At 47.8% G+C, this 22,305-nt stretch overlaps 1 protein-coding gene across 1 annotated transcript in view; it reads right to left on the reverse strand.

Annotated features, from left to right (window-relative positions):
• Window positions 1–4,435: 4,435 nt before the first annotated feature.
• Window positions 4,436–22,305, reverse strand: part of LOC123996509 (protein Jade-3-like) — a 46,468-nt gene continuing 28,598 nt past the window's right edge. The window contains exons 8-13 of the mRNA XM_046299899.1: window positions 22,052–22,219; window positions 9,519–9,635; window positions 8,045–8,581; window positions 6,726–6,843; window positions 6,216–6,375; window positions 4,436–6,051 (exon numbers count right to left, since the gene is read on the reverse strand). Coding sequence (XP_046155855.1) covers window positions 5,226–6,051; window positions 6,216–6,375; window positions 6,726–6,843; window positions 8,045–8,581; window positions 9,519–9,635; window positions 22,052–22,219 — 1,926 coding nt within the window. The 3' untranslated portion in view covers window positions 4,436–5,225. The remainder of the gene's footprint in view (window positions 6,052–6,215; window positions 6,376–6,725; window positions 6,844–8,044; window positions 8,582–9,518; window positions 9,636–22,051; window positions 22,220–22,305) is intronic.

The following is a 22,305-nucleotide window of genomic DNA, read 5'->3' on the forward strand; positions in this document are numbered from 1 at the left end:
CTATACACTACCGGTCATACGTTTCACAACATCAAGGCTTTTTCTTTATTTGGACTATTTTCTACATTGTAGAATAATAGTGAAGACATGACAACTATGAAATAACACATATGGAATCATGTAGTAACCAAAGAAGTGGTTACTTTTCAAACAAATCAAAATATATTTTATATTTGAGATTCTTCAAAGAAGCCACCCTTTACGGTGACAGCTTTGCACACTCTTGGCATTCTCTCAACCAGCATCATCTGGAATGCTTTTCCAACAGTCTGCGCATGCTCTGAGGACGCGGCTAGAGATATGACATAACGATATAATGACAAAGTTAACGTTTTTTTGTTGTTGCAAATTTATTAAAAATAGAAAACAAATAGCTTATTTACACAAGTATTCAGACCCGTTGCCATGAGACTCAAAATTGAGCTCAGGTGTACACCACCAACCTCTCAGTGTCACGTTGAGGTTCCCCTGCAGATCCGGTGTCACGTTGAGGTTCCCCTGCAGATCTGGTGTCATGTTGAGGTTCTCCTGCAGATCCAGTGTCATGTTGAGGTTCCCCTGCAGATCCGGTGTCATGTTGAGGTTCCCCTGCAGATCCGGTGTCATGTTGAGGTTCCCCTGCAGATCCGGTGTCATGTTGAGGTTCCCCTGCAGATCCGGTGTCATGTTGAGGTTCCCCTGCAGATCCGGTGTCATGTTGAGGTTCCCCTGCAGATCCAGTGTCATGTTGAGGTTCCCCTGCAGATCCAGTGTCATGTTGAGGTTCCCCTGCAGATCCGGGTGTCATGTTGAGGTTCCCCTGCAGATCCGGTGTCATGTTGAGGTTCCCCATTGGAACCTTGTATTCAGTGTGATGTCTTTAAATCAATATGTGTTCTAACTCCAAGTGTCAATATACGAACGACTACTTAGAGCCCAATCAATATTTACCACAATAGTCGTTTAAGGTTAATTTTTTACCTACACTGAACAAACATACAAACACAACATAAAGTGTTAATCCCATGTTTCATGAGCTGAAATAAAAGATCCCAGAAATGTTCCATGTCCTCATTCTGTGCACAAGTTTGTTTACATCCCTGTTAGTGAGCATTTCTCCTTTGCCAAGATAATCCATCCACCAGACTGGTGTGGCATATGGAGTATTTCTGTCTGTAATAAAGCCATTTTTGGGGGGAAAAACTCATTATGGATTGGCTGGGCCTGGCTCCCCAGTGGCTGGGCCTGGCTCCCCAGTGGCTGGGCCTGGCTCCCCAGTGGGTGGGCCTGGCTCCCCAGTGGGTGGGCCTGGCTCCCCAGTGGGTGGGCCTGGCTCCCCAGTGGGTGGGCCTGGCTCCCCAGTGGGTGGGCCTGGCTCCCCAGTGGGTGGGCCTGGCTCCCCAGTGTGTGGGGAGCCATGGTTACAGGTTATGAAGAAGACTACTAGGGGGTAGAGTAGATTCACAGGTTATGAAGAAGACTACTAGGGGTAGAGTAGATTCACAGGTTATGATGAAGAATACTACTAGGGGGTAGAGTAGATTCACAGGTTATGAAGAAGACTACTAGGGGGTAGAGTAGATTCACAGGTTATGAAGAAGACTACTAGGGGTAGAGTAGATTCACAGGTTATGAAGAAGACTACTAGGGGGTAGAGTAGATTCACAGGTTATGAAGAAGACTACTAGGGGGTAGAGTAGATTCACAGGTTATGAAGAAGACTACTAGGGGTAGAGTAGATTCACAGGTTATGAAGAAGACTACTAGGGGGTAGAGTAGATTCACAGGTTATGATGAAGAATACTACTAGGGGGAGTAGAGTTAGATTCACAGGTTATGAAGAAGACTACTAGGGGGTAGAGTAGATTCACAGGTTATGATGAAGAATACTACTAGGGGGTAGAGTAGATTCACAGGTTATGAAGAAGACTACTAGGGGTAGAGTAGATTCACAGATTATGAAGAAGACTACTAGGGGGTAGAGTAGATTCACAGGTTATGAAGAAGACTACTAGGGGGTAGAGTAGATTCACAGGTTATGATGAAGACTACTAGGGGGTAGAGTAGATTCACAGGTTATGATGAAGACTACTAGGGGGTAGAGTAGATTCACAGGTTATGATGAAGACTACTAGGGGGTAGAGTAGATTCACAGGTTATGATGAAGACTACTAGATTCACTGGTTATGAAGAAGACTACTAGATTCACAGGTTATGAAGAAGACTACTAGGGGGTAGAGTAGATTCACAGGTTATGATGAAGACTACTAGATTCACAGGTTATGATGAAGACTACTAGATTCACAGGTTATGATGAAGACTACTAGATTCACAGGTTATGATGAAGACTACTAGATTCACAGGTTATGATGAAGACTACTAGATTCACAGGTTATGAAGAAGACTACTAGATTCACAGGTTATGAAGAAGACTACTAGATTCACAGGTTATGATGAAGACATGTAGATTCACTGGTTATGACGATGAAGATGAGTAGAGCGTACAGAGACCGGTGGTAAGGTATGGATCGCAGTTTTGGGGTCACGATTCGGTTTTGGTATAGGGGGAAAATGAACAGTTTGGCTTCGGCAGTTAACTTCCATGTTGATACTTCTGATTCCATATCCACCATAACAGGTCTGATGAGAGCACCATCTTCTGAAATGAAAACACCACGACTCATCAACACTAGAAGAAATATGGAAACGTGGCTCAGACATGGAAAAGACCTGTTTTCTTACAAAGACACAAATATGTGACTCAAAGGGGGTGTGTCTATGGCACTGTAGTTCTCCTTTCCCAGTCCGGGGTCATGTGATGGGCTGTCACTTAACAGTCCGGCATCCTGACCCCCTAACCCCGACATCCCGACCCTCTAACCCAGACTTCCTGACCCCCTAACCCAGACATCCTGACCCCCTAACCCCGACATCCTGACCCCCTAACCCAGACATCCTGACCCCCTAACCCAGACATCCTGACCCCCTAACCCAGACATCCTGACCCCCTAACCCAGACATCCTGACCCCCTAACCCAGACATCCTGACCCCCTAACCCAGACATCCTGACCCCCTGACCCAGACATCCTGACCACCTGACCCAGACATCCTGACCCCCTAACCCAGACATCCTGACCCCTAACCCAGACATCCTGACCCCCTAACCCAGACATCCTGACCCCTAACCCAGACATCCTGACCCCCTAACCCAGACATCCTGACCCCCTAACCCAGACATCCTGACCCCCTAACCCAGACATCCTGACCCCTGACCCAGACATCCTGACCCCTAACCCAGACATCCTGACCCCTGACCCAGACATCCTGACCCCCTAACCCAGACATCCTGGCCCCTAACCCAGACATCCTGACCCCCTGACCCAGACATCCTGACCCCCTGACCCAGACATCCTGACCCCCTGACCCAGACATCCTGGCCCCTAACCCAGACATCCTGACCCCCTGACCCAGACATCCTGACCCCCTGACCCAGACATCCTGACCCCTGACCCTCTATCCACTGAGAACGGCCGCACATGTCACTCTTGATTATTTTGGCCTGATCCGAATCAGCTGAGGGTTTAGTTGTGTTATGTACGTGCGTTTCCGTCTTGCTCCCATGGAATACTGAGGTGATGTTGGTGTAAATGTGTCAACATGTCTGAGGTGTTGGCAGATGCAGAGGCTATTCTAGATGAGCGTGGAGACGTGCTCTGTCCATCACCACTGTAATCTATTCTAGATGAGCGTGGAGACGTGCTCTCTGTCCATCACCACTGTAATCTATTCTAGATGAGCGTGGAGACGTGCTCTCTGTCCATCACCACTGTAATCTATTCTAGATGAGCGTGGAGACATGCTCTCTGTCCATCACCTCTAATCTATTCTAGATGAGCGTGGAGACATGCTCTCTGTCCATCACCTCTAATCTATTCTAGATGAGCGTGGGGACATGCTCTCTGTCCATCACCACTGTAATCTATTCTAGATGAGCGTGGAGACATGCTCTCTGTCCATCACCACTGTAATCTATTCTAGATGAGCGTGGAGACATGCTCTCTGTCCATCACCTCTGTAATCTACTAGGAACCCAAAATGTTGTCAAACTGGAGATGTGAACGATGACAGGAAATGCTCCTTGTTTATCCTCCCCACCTTACAGAACTAGTTCCCGGCTGCGCCTCACAAAAGGACAGTTTGAAATGCGCAAACCTTTTATTACATATAAAGGCTCTAGTTGTTCTATCAGAGCAGCCTGAAATAGGTTTAATTCAGACTTACTCAGGAGGCAGACAATACAGCGTAGGTTTAGCCTGTAGGTAGTGGTTATATTTGCTTTTTGTATTCTTTCAGGCTCACAGTGCGACCGAAACAAGGTTCCGTATGAATATGTATACTGTTAAACCCCTAACAGATACAGAAAAACATTTCTAAGCAAAACAGAGAAGACAGAAATAAACAGACAAGTGGTTTAATCTCAGAAGATAGTACAACACTGCTCCGCTCACAGCGAGCATGGAGAGAGATAGAGGATCCGTAACAGGAGGACAAACGTCCCAGTCCCATTGAGGTGATGATCTGGACCCCCACCATGCATCAGTCCTCCTGTCTGTATGTGTCCCAGTTGACCAATAGATAGATGCCCCAGCCAGTGTAGAGGGCCCTGGTCCCAGTTAACCAATAGATAGATGCCCCAGCCAGTGTAGGGGGCCCTGGTCCCAGTTGACCATTAGATAGATGCCCCAGCCAGTGTAGAGGGCCCTGGTCCCAGTTGACCAATAGATAGATGCCCCAGCCAGTGTAGGGGGCCCTGGTCCCAGTTGACCATTAGATAGATGCCCCAGCCAGTGTAGAGGGCCCTGGTCCCAGTTGACCAATAGATAGATGCCCCAGCCAGTGTAGGGGGCCCTGGTCCCAGTTGACCAATACATAGATGCCCCAGCCAGTGTGGGGGGCCCTGGTCCCAGTTGACCATTAGATAGATGCCCCAGCCAGTGTAGGGGGCCCTGGTCCCAGTTGACCATTAGATCGATGCCCCAGTCAGTGTCGGGGGCCAACGTCCCAGTTGACCAATAGATAGTTGCCCCAGCCAGTGTAGGGGGCCCTGGTCCCAGTTGACCAATAGATGGCTGCGATTGGCCCCTGCTGCTCTATGGCTGGTCAGGGCTCCAGTAGTCAGAGAGGGAATGACAGAGCGGTGACAGAACTGGGGCCAGTGTCTACAGTAGGTGAGGGGTCAGGGATGTCACCTCTGTGCTGAGGTTCTACTGGACCCCCCCAGGCCCTGCTTCCCTCTGCTGTTCCCCCTGCTGTAGTCTCCTCCTGCCTGGCCCCCCGAGTCACCCCTACCCTGCCTCCACCTCTGACCTTGAGCCTCTGGCTCCGAGTCACTGAGCTCCAGGTCAGGGCAGTATCCATCCATCTCCTGGTTGGGTGGTGGTCTGGTACCACTGGCTCCTTGGGGGCCTCCAGGAGCTGGTTTGGCCCAGGGTCGGTCCTGGGCTGATCTGGTACCACTGGCTCCTTGGGGGCCTCCAGGAGCTGGTTTGGCCCAGGGTCGGTCCTGGGCTGATCTGGAGCCTCTACCCCCCTGGGACACCTTGTCCCCCCGCAGGTCCTCCGTGGTCCGCACCAAACTGACCGTCGCCTCCTTGAATGACCGGCTGAAGTGCTCCATGGTTGACCTCCTGAAGCTGGCTGACTGGCTGCCCTTGCCCCCTGACCCCTCACCAGCTTCCTGTTCACTGGGGGTCTGACAGGCGGTGTCCTTCTGGGTCACGCCAACCATCTTCTCCATCACACCGTTGGATTTGGGGATGTGGCCCGCTCGGTCTGGGTCCAGTTGGAGCACCACTGTTTTACCCGTTAAGGTTTTGCCAGTCAGGGGCTTGCCAGTAGATTTGATAGGCAGGGCTGAGCCTCTGGACATGCTGTTGGTCAGTGCTGGACCAGTGGTGGTACTGCTCTCTCTAAATGACTGACCTGAGGTAGAGGTTGACAGTAGACTGCCATTGGAGCGCTCCTCTCTCCTGCCTCGCCCATGGAGCTGAGGCTTCCCTCCTCCTTTACCCAACCCTCCCCCCTTACCCTTTCCCAGCCCCCTCCTTCCTTACCCAGCCCCCCTCCCCAGCCCCCTCCCTCCTTAGCCAGCCCCCTCCCTCCTTAGCCAGCCCCCTCCCTCCTTAGCCAGCCCCCTCCCTCCTTAGCCAGCCCCTCCCTCCCTCCCCCCTTCCCTCCCCCACTACGTTCGTGAACATTTCCGCTGTTATCTGGACACAGGGGGCCGTTGACTGACTTGGAGCCGGTCTTCCCGTTACCCAGCGACACTTTGGGCATCTTCAGCGTCAGGGTGATTCTGGGAGGAGGCCGGAACAACATGCTGTCCACCGGCAGACCTGGAGAGACAAACACCATGAGGGCCAATCAGAATGATGGGTTAGTCCCCAACTCCTCCCACACCCTAGGATAGAACATTAACCTGGAGAGAAAAGACCATGAGGGCCAATCAGAATGATGGGTTAGTCCCCAACTCCTCCCACACCCTAGGATAGAACATTAACGTGGAGAGAAAAGACCATGAGGGCCAATCAGAATGATGGGTTAGTCCCCAACTCCTCCCACACCCTAGGATAGAACATTAACCTGGAGAGACAAACACCATGAGTCCCAACTCCACCCTAGGATAGAACATTAACCTGTTCCTCTTCTGGACAGAGGACACACAGACACACAACCAGTATCTTACCAGCGGAGATCTCCTGGTTGTGCAGTTTGACGTGGAGGTTGAAGATCTGCTCCTGGGCCTTGCTCTGAGACAGTTTCAGCTTCTCCCTCCGACTCACCATATAACACAGGTTCCTCACCTGTAGGGGACACAACATGGCCGTCAAGAGAGCAGACATTGACCCAACACGGTAGAGGAGGCTATGTTCTAAATCAGGGGTGGGCAAACTTTTTGGCTCAGGTGTCAGTTCGGGATTTTGAAATTCAACGGATATCCGTAGTTTGCCCACCCCATTTCTAGACAGACATTTAAATACCTGTAAGGATCCTCAGTAACTAGAATATAATAGACTGGTCCTATACCTGGCACAGAAAACGTGTACCTGGAGCTAACCTAGAAACCATATGGATGAGCCTCATTACATCTCTCCAACCCTGTACCTGGAGCTAACCTAGAAACCATATGGATGAGCCTCATTACATCTCTCCAACCCTGTACCTGGAGCTAACCTAGAAACCATATGGATGAGCTTCATTACATCTCTCCAACCCTGTACCTGGAGCTAACCTAGAAACCATATGGATGAGCTTCATTACATTATATCTCTCCAACCCTGTACCTGGAGCTAACCTAGAAACCATATGGATGAGCCTCATTACATCTCTCCAACCCTGTACCTGGAGCTAACCTAGAAACCATATGGATGAGCCTCATTACATCTCTCCAACCCTGTACCTGGAGCTAACCTAGAAACCATATGGATGAGCCTCATTACATCTCTCCAACCCTGTACCTGGAGCTAACCTAGAAACCATATGGATGAGCCTCATTACATCTCTCCAACCCTGTACCTGGAGCTAACCTAGAAACCATATGGATGAGCCTCATTACATCTCTCCAACCCTGTACCTGGAGCTAACCTAGAAACCATATGGATGAGCCTCATTGGAGTTCAAACCTACAGGAGGGTCTCTCTCCAGGAACAGGGTCGGAGTTCAAACCTACAGGAGGGTCTCTCTCCGGGAACAGGGTTAGTGTGACAGCCTACAGGAGGGTTTCTCTCCAGGAACAGGGTTGGAGTTAAAACCTACAGGAGGGTTTCTCTCCAGGAACAGGGTTGGAGTTAAAACCTACAGGAGGTTCCCTCTCCAGGAACAGGGTTAGAGTGACAACCTACAGGAGGGTCTCTCTGCAGGAACAGGGTTGACGAGCCCTGCCATAATATAATCAACCAGTCACACACTAAGTCCTGTCTGAGGTGCATGATCATCCTCATTCGTGTGTAGCCTTCTTCTTCTAATATTTCAGTTTTAAATATCTAACTAATAAGTCATACTAACCCTCTCTAAGTCCTGTCGGAGGTGCATGAACATCCTCATCCGTGTGTGGATGCTGTCTTCATGAGGCAACAGCAGCAGGTTACCCTCCTCCTCACTAGGGGGCAGCAGAGCACGGTTGAAGTTGCTCTTCCTCTTCAGTTTCCAGTACTGGTAGATGAAGTCCAGCAGGCTGGGAGGGAGGCCCAGGTTCAGGGCCAGCTCCTCAGGGTGAATCAGAGTAGAAAACTCCTCCTCTAGTTCTAGTAACCTCTGGGCCCTCAGGCCCCCCCTCTCTGGGTCTACGGGGGGTTTGGGCCGGGCCGGACTGAGATCGGAGCCTGGCTCCCCTGCCTTGGACTGCTTGTTGTGGGCTGGTTGACAGGGGCTGAGGCCGGGGGCTGGTTGGTCGGAGGAGGCCTGGTTCTTGGGCTTGCTGTGCTTCAGGCAGTAGGACCTGAACTTCACCTCATCTCCTTCATCCAGGACAGTCTTCATCTCCAGGCTGTGCTCGAAGGCACACGTCACATGGAACGGGATGGTGCAGTTCTTCACTGAGCACTGAGGGATGAGACCCAACACAACAGAATATACACATCATTAACTAAATCAGAATAATAGAAACATATTACTCCAAGACACACGTCACATGGAACAGGATGGTGCAGTTCTTCACCTACCCTCCACATAGACAGCGGGCCCTACCCTCCAGGTAGACAGCGGGCCCTACCCTCCACATAGACAGCGGGCCCTACCCTCCACATAGACAGCGGGCCCTACCCTCCACATAGACAGCGGGCCCTACCCTCCACATAGACAGCGGGCCCTACCCTCCACATAGACAGCGGGCCCTACCCTCCACATAGACAGCGGGCCCTACCCTCCACATAGACAGCGGGCCCTACCCTCCACATAGACAGCGGGCCCTACCCTCCACATAGACAGCGGGCCCTACCCTCCACATAGACAGCGGGCCCTACCCTCCACATAGACAGCGGGCCCTACCCTCCACGTAGACAGCGGGCCCTACCCTCCACGTAGACAGCGGGCCTTACCCTCCACGTAGACAGCGGGCCCTACCCTCCACGTAGACAGCGGGCCCTACCCTCCACGTAGACAGCGGGCCCTACCCTCCACATAGACAGCGGGCCCTACCCTCCACGTAGACAGCGGGCCCTACCCTCCACGTAGACAGCGGGCCCTACCCTCCACGTAGACAGCGGGCCCTACCCTCCACGTAGACAGCGGGCCCTACCCTCCACGTAGACAGCGGGCCCTACCCTCCACGTAGACAGCGGGCCCTACCCTCCACGTAGACAGCGGGCCCTACCCTCCACGCGGGCCCTACCCTCCACGTAGACAGCGGGCCCTACCCTCCACGTAGACAGCGGGCCCTACCCTCCACGTAGACAGCGGGCCCTACCCTCCACGTAGACAGCGGGCCCTACCCTCCAAGTAGACAGCGGGCCCTACCCTCCACATAGACAGCATTACTCACCTGTATACAGGCACCAGTCTTCAGTTTACAGAGGCTACAGATGAGAGACCAGCGGGAGGGGGGGATGTGAGACACTTTGGTGATGGGCTCCATCCTCTCTGGACACGCGATGCTCACCTAGAGACATGAAGAACACACTGTCAACACGCTATGCTAACCTAGAGACATGAAGAACACACTGTCAACACGCTATGCTCACCTAGAGACATGAAGAACACACTGTCAACACGCTATGCTAACCTAGAGACATGAAGAACACACTGTCAACACGCTATGCTCACCTAGAGACATGAAGAACACACTGTCAACACGCTATGCTCACCTAGAGACATGAAGAACACACTCAACACGCTATGCTCACCTAGAGACACACGGGACCGTTAGTCAGCTAGAGACATGAAGAACACACTGTCAACACGCTATGCTCACCTAGAGACATGAAGAACACACTGTCAACACGCTATGCTCACCTAGAGACATGAAGAACACACTGTCAACACGCTATGCTCACCTAGAGACATGAACACACTGTCAACACGCTATGCTAACCTAGAGACATGAAGAACACACTGTCAACACGCTATGCTAACCTAGAGACATGAAGAACACACTGTCAACACGCTATGCTAACCTAGAGACATGAAGAACACACTGTCAACACGCTATGCTCACCTAGAGACATGAAGAACACACTGTCAACACGCTATGCTAACCTAGAGACATGAAGAACACACTGTCAGATTTACTGTTCTGGCCATTCTTCACCGTGTGGTAATAAATAAAACATTTTATTGGAGCTGAAGGACCCTTCATTTGAGCTAACCCTATGGGCTCTGAGCTAACCTAGGGACCCTTCATTTGAGCTAACCCTATGGGCTCTGAGCTAACCTAGGGACCCTTCATTTGAGCTAACCCTATGGGCTCTGAGCTAACCTAGGGACCCTTCATTTGGGCTAACCCTATGGGCTCTGAGCTAACCTAGGGACCCTTCATTTGGGCTAACCCTATGGGCTCTGAGCTAACCTCAAGGACCCTTCATTTGGGCTAACCCTATGGGCTCTGAGCTAACCTAGGGACCCTTCATTTGGGCTAACCCTATGGGCTCTGAGCTAACCTAGGGACCCTTTATTTGGGCTAACCCTATGGGCTCTGAGCTAACCTATGGACCCTTCATTTGGGCTAACCCTATGGGCTCTGATTAAACCTCAGGGACCCTTCATTTGGGCTAAAAGTAGTGCTCTAAAGTATGGGTGTAAACGGTTCAGTACGTATTGTAAACAGTTCACCAAACCCCCAGTTCAGTACGTATTGTAAACAGTTCACCAAACCCCCGGTTCAGTACGTAGTGTAAACAGTTCAGTACGTATTGTAAACGGTTCAGTACGTATTGTAAACGGTTCAGTACGTATTGTAAACGGTTCAGTACGTATTGTAAACGGTTCAGTACGTATTGTAAACGGTTCAGTACGGATTGTAAACGGTTCAGTACGTATTGTAAACGGTTCAGTACGTATTGTAAACAGTTCAGTACGTATTGTAAACAGTTCAGTACGTATTGTAAACAGTTCACCAAACCCCCGGTTCAGTACGTATTATAAACAGTTCACCAAACCCCCGGTTCAGTACGTAGTGTAAACGGTTCAGTACGTATTGTAAACAGTTCAGTACGTATTGTAAACGGTTCAGTACGTATTGTAAACGGTTCAGTACGTATTGTAAACGGTTCAGTACGTATTGTAAACGGTTCAGTACGTATTGTAAACGGTTCAGTACGTATTGTAAACGGTTCAGTACGTATTGTAAACGGTTCAGTACGTATTGTAAACGGTTCAGTGCGTATTGTAAACGGTTCAGTGCGTATTGTAAACGGTTCAGTGCGTATTGTAAACGGTTCAGTGCGTATTGTAAACGGTTCAGTACGTATTGTAAACGGTTCAGTACGTATTGTAAACGGTTCAGTACGTATTGTAAACGGTTCAGTACGTATTGTAAACGGTTCAGTACGTATTGTAAACGGTTCAGTACGTATTGTAAACGGTTCAGTGCGTATTGTAAACGGTTCAGTGCGTATTGTAAACGGTTCAGTGCGTATTGTAAACGGTTCAGTACGTATTGTAAACGGTTCAGTACGTATTGTAAACGGTTCAGTACGTATTGTAAACGGTTCAGTACGTATTGTAAACGGTTCAGTACGTATTGTAAACAGTTCAGTACGTATTGTAAACAGTTCAGTACGTATTGTAAACAGTTCAGTACATATTGTAAACGGTTCAGTACGTATTGTAAACAGTTCAGTACGTATTGTAAACGGTTCAGTACGTATTGTAAACGGTTCAGTACGTATTGTAAACGGTTCAGTACGTATTGTAAACGGTTCAGTACGTATTGTAAACAGTTCACCAAACCCCCGGTTCAGTACGTATTGTAAACTGTTCAGTACGTATTGTAAACAGTTCAGTACATATTGTAAACAGTTCACCAAACCCCCGGTTCAGTACGTACTGTAAACTGTTCACCAAACCCCCAGTTCAGTACGTATTGCAGGGTCGGGGTCACGGTTCGGCACGCTTTGTTACAGCGAGAAAATGAAATCCTATTCAGAATGTATTGTCTGTTGTGACAGGGTTGATTCATTGGGCCTCTAGTTTCCACTCAGACGCTGCGTTTGTAACCATGTGGATGGTGGGAATTTACCAGCTGTCGAAAATACCAGCTGGATACATTCATGTGATTTGAAGCTGCGTCAACCATAAACCAAAAGTACAGCTATCATGATTGTAACCAAATTATAAATGTTGAAAAACACATTAATCCATTGATTTTTGTTGTGTTCAACTGCCAAAAATGCTGTTATCGAGGTCATTTCCTTAGATGAGGTCAGAGGTCACCATGTGGGAGAGGTGTGAGCTCAGGATGACAGTTTCCCCACTAGTAATTACCAGTTGGAGGGGCGTCAGCGGATTTCAGTCGTATGTGTTATTTTCCCACTTCCATCTTGGTTACGAACGCAGCATGACACTGCCTCCTGTGCCAGCTTCCCACTTCCATCTTGGTTACGAACGCAGCATGACACTGCCTCCTGTGCCAGCTTCCCACTTCCATCTTGGTTACGAACGCAGCATGACACTGCCTCCTGTGCCAGCTTCCCACTTCCATCTTGGTTACGGACCCTTCATTTGGGCTAACCCTATGGGCTCTGAGCTAACCTCAAGGACCCTTCATTTGGGCTAACCCTATGGGCTCTGAGCTAACCTAGGGACCCTTCATTTGGGCTAACCCTATGGGCTCTGAGCTAACCTAGGGACCCTTCATTTGGGCTAACCCTATGGGCTCTGAGCTAACCTCAAGAACCCTTCATTTGGGCTAACCCTATGGGCTCTGAGCTAACCTAGGGACCCTTCATTTGAGCTAACCCTATGGGCTCTGAGCTAACCTAGGGACCCTTCATTTGGGCTAACCCTATGGGCTCTGATTAAACCTCAGGGACCCTTCATTTGGGCTAAAAGTAGTGCTCTAAAGTATGGGTGTAAACGGTTCAGTACGTATTGTAAACAGTTCACCAAACCCCCGGTTCAGTACGTATTGTAAACAGTTCACCAAACCCCCGGTTCAGTACGTATTGTAAACAGTTCAGTACGTATTGTAAACAGTTCAGTACGTATTGTAAACGGTTCAGTACGTATTGTAAACGGTTCAGTACGTATTGTAAACGGTTCAGTACGTATTGTAAACGGTTCACCAAACCCCCAGTTCAGTACGTAGTGTAAACAGTTCAGTACGTATTGTAAACGGTCCAGTACGTATTGTAAACGGTTCAGTACGTATTGTAAACGGTTCAGTACGTATTGTAAACAGTTCAGTACGTATTGTAAACAGTTCAGTACGTATTGTAAACAGTTCACCAAACCCCGGGTTCAGTACGTATTGTAAACAGTTCAGTACGTATTGTAAACAGTTCAGTACGTATTGTAAACGGTTCAGTACGTATTCAGTATTTCAGTACGTATTGTAAACAGTTCAGTAGTTCAGTACATATTGTAAATGGTTCAGTACATATTGTAAACAGTGGTTCAGTAAACGTATTGTAAACACGTTCAGTTCACGTATTGTAAACAGTTCAGTACGTATTGTAAACGGTTCAGTAAACGTTCAGTATTGTAAACAGTTCAGTATTGTAAACAGTTCAGTATGTATTGTAAACAGTTCAGTACGTAAACAGTTCATTGTAAACAGTTCAGTAAACATTCATTGTAAACAGTTCAGTACATATTGTAAACAGTTCAGTACATATTGTAAACAGTTGTAAACAGTTCAGTACATATTGTAAACAGTTCACCAAACCCCGGTTCAGTACGTATTGTAAACTGTTCAGTACGTATTGTAAACAGTTCAGTACATATTGTAAACAGTTCAGTACATATTGTAAACAGTTCAGTACATATTGTAAACAGTTCAGTACATATTGTAAACAGTTCAGTACATATTGTAAACAGTTCACCAAACCCCCGGTTCAGTACGTATTGTAAACAGTTCAGTACGTATTGTAAACTGTTCAGTTCAGTACATATTGCGTATTGTAAACAGTTCAGTACGTACTCAACAGTTTGTAACCATGTGGATGGTGGGAAACAGTTCAGTGGACGTATTGTAAACCAGTTCAGTACATTATTGTAAAAACACATTAATCCATTGATTTTTGTTGTGTTCAACTGCCAAAAATGCTGTTCAGTGATTGTAAACCATGTTCAGTACGATGACAGTTTCCCCATTGTAAATTGTAAACAGTTCAGTACATTGTAAACAGTTCAGTACATATTGTAAACAGTTCAGTACCATCTTTGTAAACAGTTCAGTATGTATTGTAAACCAGTGCCAAATATTGTAAACAGTTCACCAAACCCCTGGTTCAGTACGAGGTCACCATGTGGGAGAGGTGTGAGTAAACTGTTCAGTACGTATGTGTAAACAGTTCAGTACATATTGTAAACAGTTCAGTACATTTGGGCTAACCCTATTGTAAATTGTAAACTGTTCAGTTCAGTACATATTGTAAACAGTTCAGTACATATTGTAAACAGTTCATGATTGTAACAAATTATAAATGTTGAAAAACACATTAATCCATTGATTTTTGTTGTGTTCACTGCAAAAATGCTGTTATCGAGGTCATTTCCTTAGATGAGGTCAGAGGTCACCATGTGGGAGAGGTGTGAGCTCAGGAACAGTTTCCCACTAGTAATTACCAGTTGGAGGGGCGTATTTCAGTAAACTTCCATCTTGTTCAGTACATATTGTAAACAGTTCACTGCCTCCTGTGCCAGCTTCCCACTTCCATCTTGGTAAACAGTTGACACTGCCTACATTCCATCTTGTAAATTTGGGCAGTTCAACCTAGTTCATTTGGGCTAACCCTATTCTGTAAACAGTTCAGTACATATTGTAAACAGTTCACCAAACCCCCGGTTCAGTACGTATTGTAAACAGTTCACCAAACCCCCGGTTCAGTACGTACTGTAAACTGTTCACCAAACCCCCAGTTCAGTACGTATTGCAGGGTCGGGGTCACGGTTCGGCACGCTTTGTTACAGCGAGAAAATGAAATCCTATTCAGAATGTATTGTCTGTTGCGACAGGGTTGTTTCATTGGGCCTCTAGTTTCCACTCAGACGCTGCGTTTGTAACCATGTGGATGGTGGGAATTTACCAGCTGTCGAAAATACCAGCTGGATACATTCATGTGATTTGAAGCTGCGTCAACCATAAACCAAAAGTACAGCTATCATGATTGTAACCAAATTATAAATGTTGAAAAACACATTAATCCATTGATTTTTGTTGTGTTCAACTGCCGAAAATGCTGTTATCGAGGTCATTTCCTTAGATGAGGTCAGAGGTCACCATGTGGGAGAGGTGTGAGCTCAGGATGACAGTTTCCCCACTAGTAATTACCAGTTGGAGGGGCGTCAGCGGATTTCAGTCGTATGTGTTATTTTCCCACTTCCATCTTGGTTACGAACGCAGCATGACACTGCCTCCTGTGCCAGCTTCCCACTTCCATCTTGGTTACGAACGCAGCATGACACTGCCTCCTGTGCCAGCTTCCCACTTCCATCTTGGTTACGAACGCAGCATGACACTGCCTCCTGTGCCAGCTTCCCACTTCCATCTTGGTTACGAACGCAGCATGACACTGCCTCCTGTGCCAGCTTCCCACTTGTGACTCTCTTAAAGGGGGCGTATCTGTAGGGCATTACATCCCCCCACTCAAATAAAACCGCATTCTATTGGTCACATACACAAATTTAGCGAAATGCTTGTGTTTCTAGCAGTGCAGTAGTATCTAACTAAATGCTTGTGTTCCTAGCTCCAACAGTGCAGTAGTATCTAACTAAATGCTTGTGTTCCTAGCTCCAACAGTGCAGTAGTATCTAACTAAATGCTTGTGTTCCTAGCTCCAACAGTGCAGTAGTATCTAACTAAATGCTTGTGTTCCTAGCTCCAACAGTGCAGTAGTATCTAACTAAATGCTTGTGTTCCTATCTCCAACAGTGTAGTAATATCTAACAATTCACAACAATACACACATGTAAAAGTAAAAGAACGGAATTAAGAATTATAGAAATATTAAGACGAGCAAAGTAGCAGTGGCATTGACTAAAATAAAGTATATACATATGAAATGAGTAAAGCAGTATGTAAACATTATTAAAGTGGCCAGTGACTCCATGTCTATGTATATGGGGCAGCAGAGACTCATATGCAGGTTTGAGTAACCAGTGTAGCTGGCTGGTGATGGCTATTTAACAATCTGATGAACTTGAGAGAGACTGAAAAACAGCTTCTCTCGGTCCCAGCTTTGATGCAGCTGTACTGACCTCGCCTTCTGGATGATAGCGGGGTGAACAGGCAGTCTCTGGATGATGCAGCTGGACCTCGCCTTCTGGATGAACAGGGTGAACAGGCAGTCTCTCGGTCCCAGCTTTGATGCAGCTGTACTGACCTCGCCTTCTGGATGATAGCGGGGTGAACAGGCAGTCTCTCGGTCCCAGCTTTGATGCAGCTGTACTGACCTCGCCTTCTGGATGATAGCCTTCTGGATGATAGCGGGGTGAACAGGCAGTCTCTCGGTCCCAGCTTTGATGCAGCTGTACTGACCTCGCCTTCTGGATGATAGCGGGGTGAACAGGCAGTCTCTCGGTCCCAGCTTTGATGCAGCTGTACTGACCTCGCCTTCTGGATGATAGCGGGGTGAACAGGCAGTCTCTCGGTCCCAGCTTTGATGCAGCTGTACTGACCTCGCCTTCTGGATGATAGCAGGGTGAACAGGCAGTCTCTTGGTCCTTGCTTTGATGCAGCTGTACTGACCTCGCCTTCTGGATGATAGCGGGGTGAACAGGTAGTGGCTCGAGTGGTTGTCCTTGAACTTTTTGTCTTTCTGTGACAACGGGTGCTGTCCTGTAGGACTGTAGGTGTCCTGTAGGGCAGGCAGTGATACAGCCTGACAGGAAGTCCTCAATTGTGCATCTGAGTGTTTTGGTGACAAGCCAATTTCTTCAGCCTCCTGAGGTTGAAGAAGCACTGTTGCGCCTTCTTCACCACACCGTCAGTGTGAGTGGACCAATTCAGTTTATCCGTGATTTGTACGCCGAGGAACTTCAAACTTTACACCTTCTCCACTGTTGTCCCGTCGATGTGGATAGGGGGCTGCTCCCTCTGCTGTTTCCTGAAGTCCACGATCATCTCCTTTGTTTAGTTGACATTGAGTGAGAGATTACTTTCCTGACGCCACACTCCGAGAGGCCTCACCTCCTCCCTGTAAGCAGTCTCGTCATTGTTGGTAATCAGGCCTACTACCGTTGTGTCACCTGCAAACTTGGTGATTGAATTGGAGGCGTGCGTGGCCACGCAGTCATGGGTGAACAGGGAATACAGGAGAGGTCTGAGAACACACTCTTGTGGGGCCCCAGTGTTGATTGGCGTAGTAGTGGTGTCGTTTCCTTCCTTCACCACCTGTGGGCGGCCCATCAGGAAGTCCAGGACCCAGTTGTACAGGGCAGGGTTGAGACCGAGGGCACCAAGCTTAATGATGAGCTTGGAGGGTACTATGGTGTTGAAGGCTGAGCTAGTGTCAATGAACAGCATTTTTACATAGATATCCTTCTTGTCTATAGCGATGGCGATTGCGTCGTCTGTGGATCTATTAGGAATGTAAGCAAATTGAAGTGGGGGGGTCTAGGATTTCAGGTAGGGGAGGTGATATGATCCTTAACTAGTCTCTCAAAGCACTTCATGATAACAGAAGTGAGTGCTACGGGGCGATAGTCATTTAGTTCAGTTACCTTTGCCTTCTTGGGTACAGGAACAATGGTGGCCATCTTGAAGCATGTGGGGCCAGCAGACTGGGATAGGGAGAGATTGAATATGTCTGTAAACACTCCAGCCAGCTGGTCTGTGCATGCTCCGAGGACGTGACTAGGGATGCCTTCTGGGCCAGCAGTCTTGCGAGGGTTAACACGCTTAAATGTGAAGAAGGTGTTTAGCTTGTCCAGAGCAAGACGTCGGTGGCACTGTGTTATCCTCAAAGCGAGAGAAGAAGGTGTTTAGCTTGTCCGGGAGCAAGACGGTGTTTGAGACGTGGCTGGTTTTCCCATTGTAATCCGTGATTTTCTGTAGACTGTGCAATATTTTTTATTTTATTTATTTTTTATTTCACCTTTATTTAACCAGGTAGGCTAGTTGAGAACAAGTTCTCATTTGCAACTGCGACCTGGCCAAGATAAAGCATAGCGGTGTGAACAGACAACACAGAGTTACACATGGAGTAAACAATTAACAAGTCAATAACACAGAGTCTATATACAATGTGTACAAAAGGCATAAGGAGGTAGGCGGGTAGGCGAATAATTACAATATTGCAGATTAACACTGGAGTGATAAATGATCAGATGATCATGTACAGGTAGAGATATTGGTGTGCAAAAGAGCAGAAAAGTAAATAAATAAAAACTGTGGGGATGAGGTAGGTGAAAATGGGTGGGCTATTTACCAATAGATTATGTACAGCTGCAGCGATCGGTTAGCTTCTCAGATAGCTGATGTTTGAAGTTGGTGAGAGAGATAAAAGTCTCCAACTTCAGCGATTTTTGCAATTCGTTCCAGTCACAGGCAGCAGAGTACTGGAACGAAAGGCGGCCGAATGAGGTGTTGGCTTTAGGGATGATCAGTGAGATACACCTGCTGGATCGCGTGCTACGGATGGGTGTTGCCATCGTAACCAGTGAACTGAGATAAGGCGGAGCTTTACCTAGCATGGCCTTGTAGATGACCTGGAGCCAGTGGGTCTGGCGACGAATATGTAGCGAGGGCCAGCCGACCAGAGCATACAAGTCGCAGTGGTGGGTAGTATAAGGTGCTTTAGTGACAAAACGGATGGCACTGTGATAAACTGCATCCAGTTTGCTGAGTAGAGTGTTGGAAGCGATTTTGTAGATGACATCGCCGAAGTCGAGGATCGGTAGGATAGTCAGTTTTACTAGGGTAAGCTTGGCAGCGTGAGTGAAGGAGGCTTTGTTGCGGAATAGAAAGCCGACTCTTGATTTGATTTTCGATATAAGTCTCGTGACGGAGTCGTTAAATTGCGACTCCACCTTGTCTCTGTACTGACGTTTAGCCTGTTTGATTGCCTTACGGAGGGAATAACTACACTTTGTATTCAACCATATTCCCAGTCACCTTGCCGTGGTTAAATACGGTGGTTCGTGCTTTCAGTTTTGCACGAATGCTGCCATCTATCCACAGTTTCTCGTTTGAGTAGGTTTTAATAGTCACAGTGGGTACAACAGCTCCTATACACTTCCTGATAAACTCAGTCACTTCCTAAAGAACTCAGTCACCGCATCTGTGTATTTGTCAATGTTATTCTCGGAGGCTACCCGGAACATATTCCAGTCCGCGTGATCAAAACAATCTTGAAGCGTGGGTTCTGATTGGTCAGACCAGCATTGAATAGGCCTTAGCACAGGTACTTCCTGTTTGAGTTTCTGCCTATAGGAAGGGAGGAGCAGAGTGGAGTGGTGATCTGATTTGCCAAAGAGAGGGCCTTGAAGCCATCCAGGAAGGGGGAGTAACAACAATGATCAAGAGTTTTTGGTGCAGTACTACAGGCAGTGTTTTGATAGAACTTTGGTAGCTTTTTCCTCAAATTTTCTTTGTTAAAATCCCCAGCTACAATAAATGCAGCCTCAGGATATATGATTTTGAGTTTGCATAAAGTACAGGTTAGTTATTTGAGGGCCGTCGTGGTATCTGCTTGAGGGGAATATACACGGCTGTGACTATAACCAAAGAGAATTCTCTTGGGAGGTACTACGGTCATGAAACATACACCACCCGCCTTTCTTCTTCCTGGAGAGTTCTTTATTCCTGTCTGCGCGATGTACTGAGAACCCAGCTGGCTGTATGGACAGTATATCCGGAGAGAGCCATGATTCCCTGAAACAAAGCATGTTACTACACCGGTTTGGCTTGTTTATATAGAGAGGATACCACACCGGTTTGGCTTGTTTATATAGAGAGGATACCACACCGGTTTGGCTTGTTTATATAGAGAGGATACCACACCGTTTTGGCTTGTTTATATAGAGAGGATACCACACCGGTTTGGCTTGTTTATATAGAGAGGATACCACACCAGTTTGGCTTGTTTATATAGAGAGGATACCACACCAGTTTGGCTTGTTTATATAGAGAGGATACCACACCGGTTTGGCTTGTTTATATAGAGAGGATACCACACCGGTTTGGCTTGTTTATATAGAGAGGATACCACACCGGTTTGGCTTGTTTATATAGAGAGGATACCACACCGGTTTGGCTTGTTTATATAGAGAGGATACCACACCGGTTTGGCTTGTTTATATAGAGAGGATACCACACCGGTTTGCTGAAATGGGTGCAAGAGGGAAGTTTATAATGTGGCTTGAGCACTTTATCAGGGTGCTGAAACCCCTTATTCTCAACTACTGAGAATTGGTTTATAGCTGCGGATATGCGCCCAAAGACTAAACATATAAACATAGCCTACCTATCACTCTTGTAATGTATTTGTCCCGGTCAGAATCAGCTGCCAAGGACAGCTTGAATGCTGAGGGGAGATGGTGTTGTTCCTTTGCCTTTTAGCTCCGGTCTACTGATGTTGGAGTAAAATGTGTCAACATGTTGAAGGTGTTCACGTTTTATCCACCTCTCTGTCTATCACCGCTGTAATCTACTGGGAACCCAAATTGTACTGTGAGACGCCTAAGACAGCGCTACAGGGAGACAGGAAGGACAGCTGATCGTCCTCAGTGGCAGACCACGTGTAACAACACCTGCACAGGATCGGTACATCCGAACATCACATCTGCGGGACAGGTACAGGATGGCAACAACTGCCACAATCCCTCCATCAGTGCTCAGACTGTCTGCAATAGGCTGAGAGAGGCTGGACTGAGGGCTTGTAGGCCTGTTGTAAGGCAGGTCCTCAACAGACATCACCGGCAACAACGTCGCCGATGGGCACAAACCCACCGTCGCTGGACAAGACAGGACTGGCAAAAAGTGCTCTTCACTGACGAGCTGCGGTTGTCTCATATGGGGTGATGGTCAGATTCGCGTTTATCATTCGAGGGAATGAGCGTTACACCGAGGCCTGTACTCTGGAGCGGGATCAATTTGGAGGTGGAGGGTCCGTCATGGTCTGGGGCGGTGTGTCACAGCATCATCAGACTGAGCTTGTTGTCATTACAGGAAATCTCAACGCTGTGCGTTACAGGGAAGACATCCTCCTCCCTCATGCGGTACTCTTCCTGCAGGCTCATCCTGACATGACCCTCCAGCATGACAATGCCACCAGCCATACTGCTCGTTCTGAGCGTAATTTCCTGCAAGACAGGAATGTCAGTGTTCTGCCATTCCCCCCAGAAGTGTCCGTGAACTTGCAGGTGCCTTGGTAGAAGAGTGAGGTTTATTTTTTTTAACATCTCACAGCAAGAACTAGCAAATCTGGTGCAGTCCATGAGGAGGAGATGCACTGGGGCGGCAGGGTAGCCTAGTGGTTAGAGCGTTGGACTAGTAACCGAAAGGTTGCAAGTTCGAACCCCCGAGCTGACAAGGTACAAATCTGTCGTTCTGCCCCTGAACAGGCAGTTAACCCACTGTTCCTAGGCCGTCATTGAAAATAAGAATTTGTTCTTAACTGACTTGCCTAGTAAAATAAAGGTAAAAAAAAAAAAACTGCAGTACTTAATGCAGCTGGTGGCCACACCAGATACTGACCGTTACTTTTTGACCCCCCTTTGTTCAGGGACACATTATTCCATTTCTGTTAGTCACATGTCTGTGGAACTTGTTCAGTTCATGTCTCAGTTGTTGAATCTTGTTATGTTCATACAAATATTTACACTGAAAATAAACGCAGTTGAAAGTGAGAGGACGTTTCTTGTTTTGCTGAGTTTATAAAGGCAATTGGGTGTAAATCGGAAGTCATCCTTTACCTCAGGGATCCACAGGGCACAGCTGACGTGTGCCCACTTGGTGCCCGCCCGCGTAGCCTTCATCGCCCCTCCCTTGATGGGGCACAGCTGACACTGGGGGTCGATGCCCAGGACACACGTCCTGCACAGCCAGTTACCATCTGGTACCTTCACTATACCATAACACGCCTGGGGGGGGAGAGAGAGAGATTTAGGACTACACATGGTATCTTCACTATACCATAACACACCTGGGTAGGGGGGGGGGAGGGGGA

Source organism: Oncorhynchus gorbuscha, linkage group LG15 (assembly GCF_021184085.1).
Source record: "Oncorhynchus gorbuscha isolate QuinsamMale2020 ecotype Even-year linkage group LG15, OgorEven_v1.0, whole genome shotgun sequence".
Taxonomy (NCBI): Eukaryota; Metazoa; Chordata; class Actinopteri; order Salmoniformes; family Salmonidae; genus Oncorhynchus; species Oncorhynchus gorbuscha.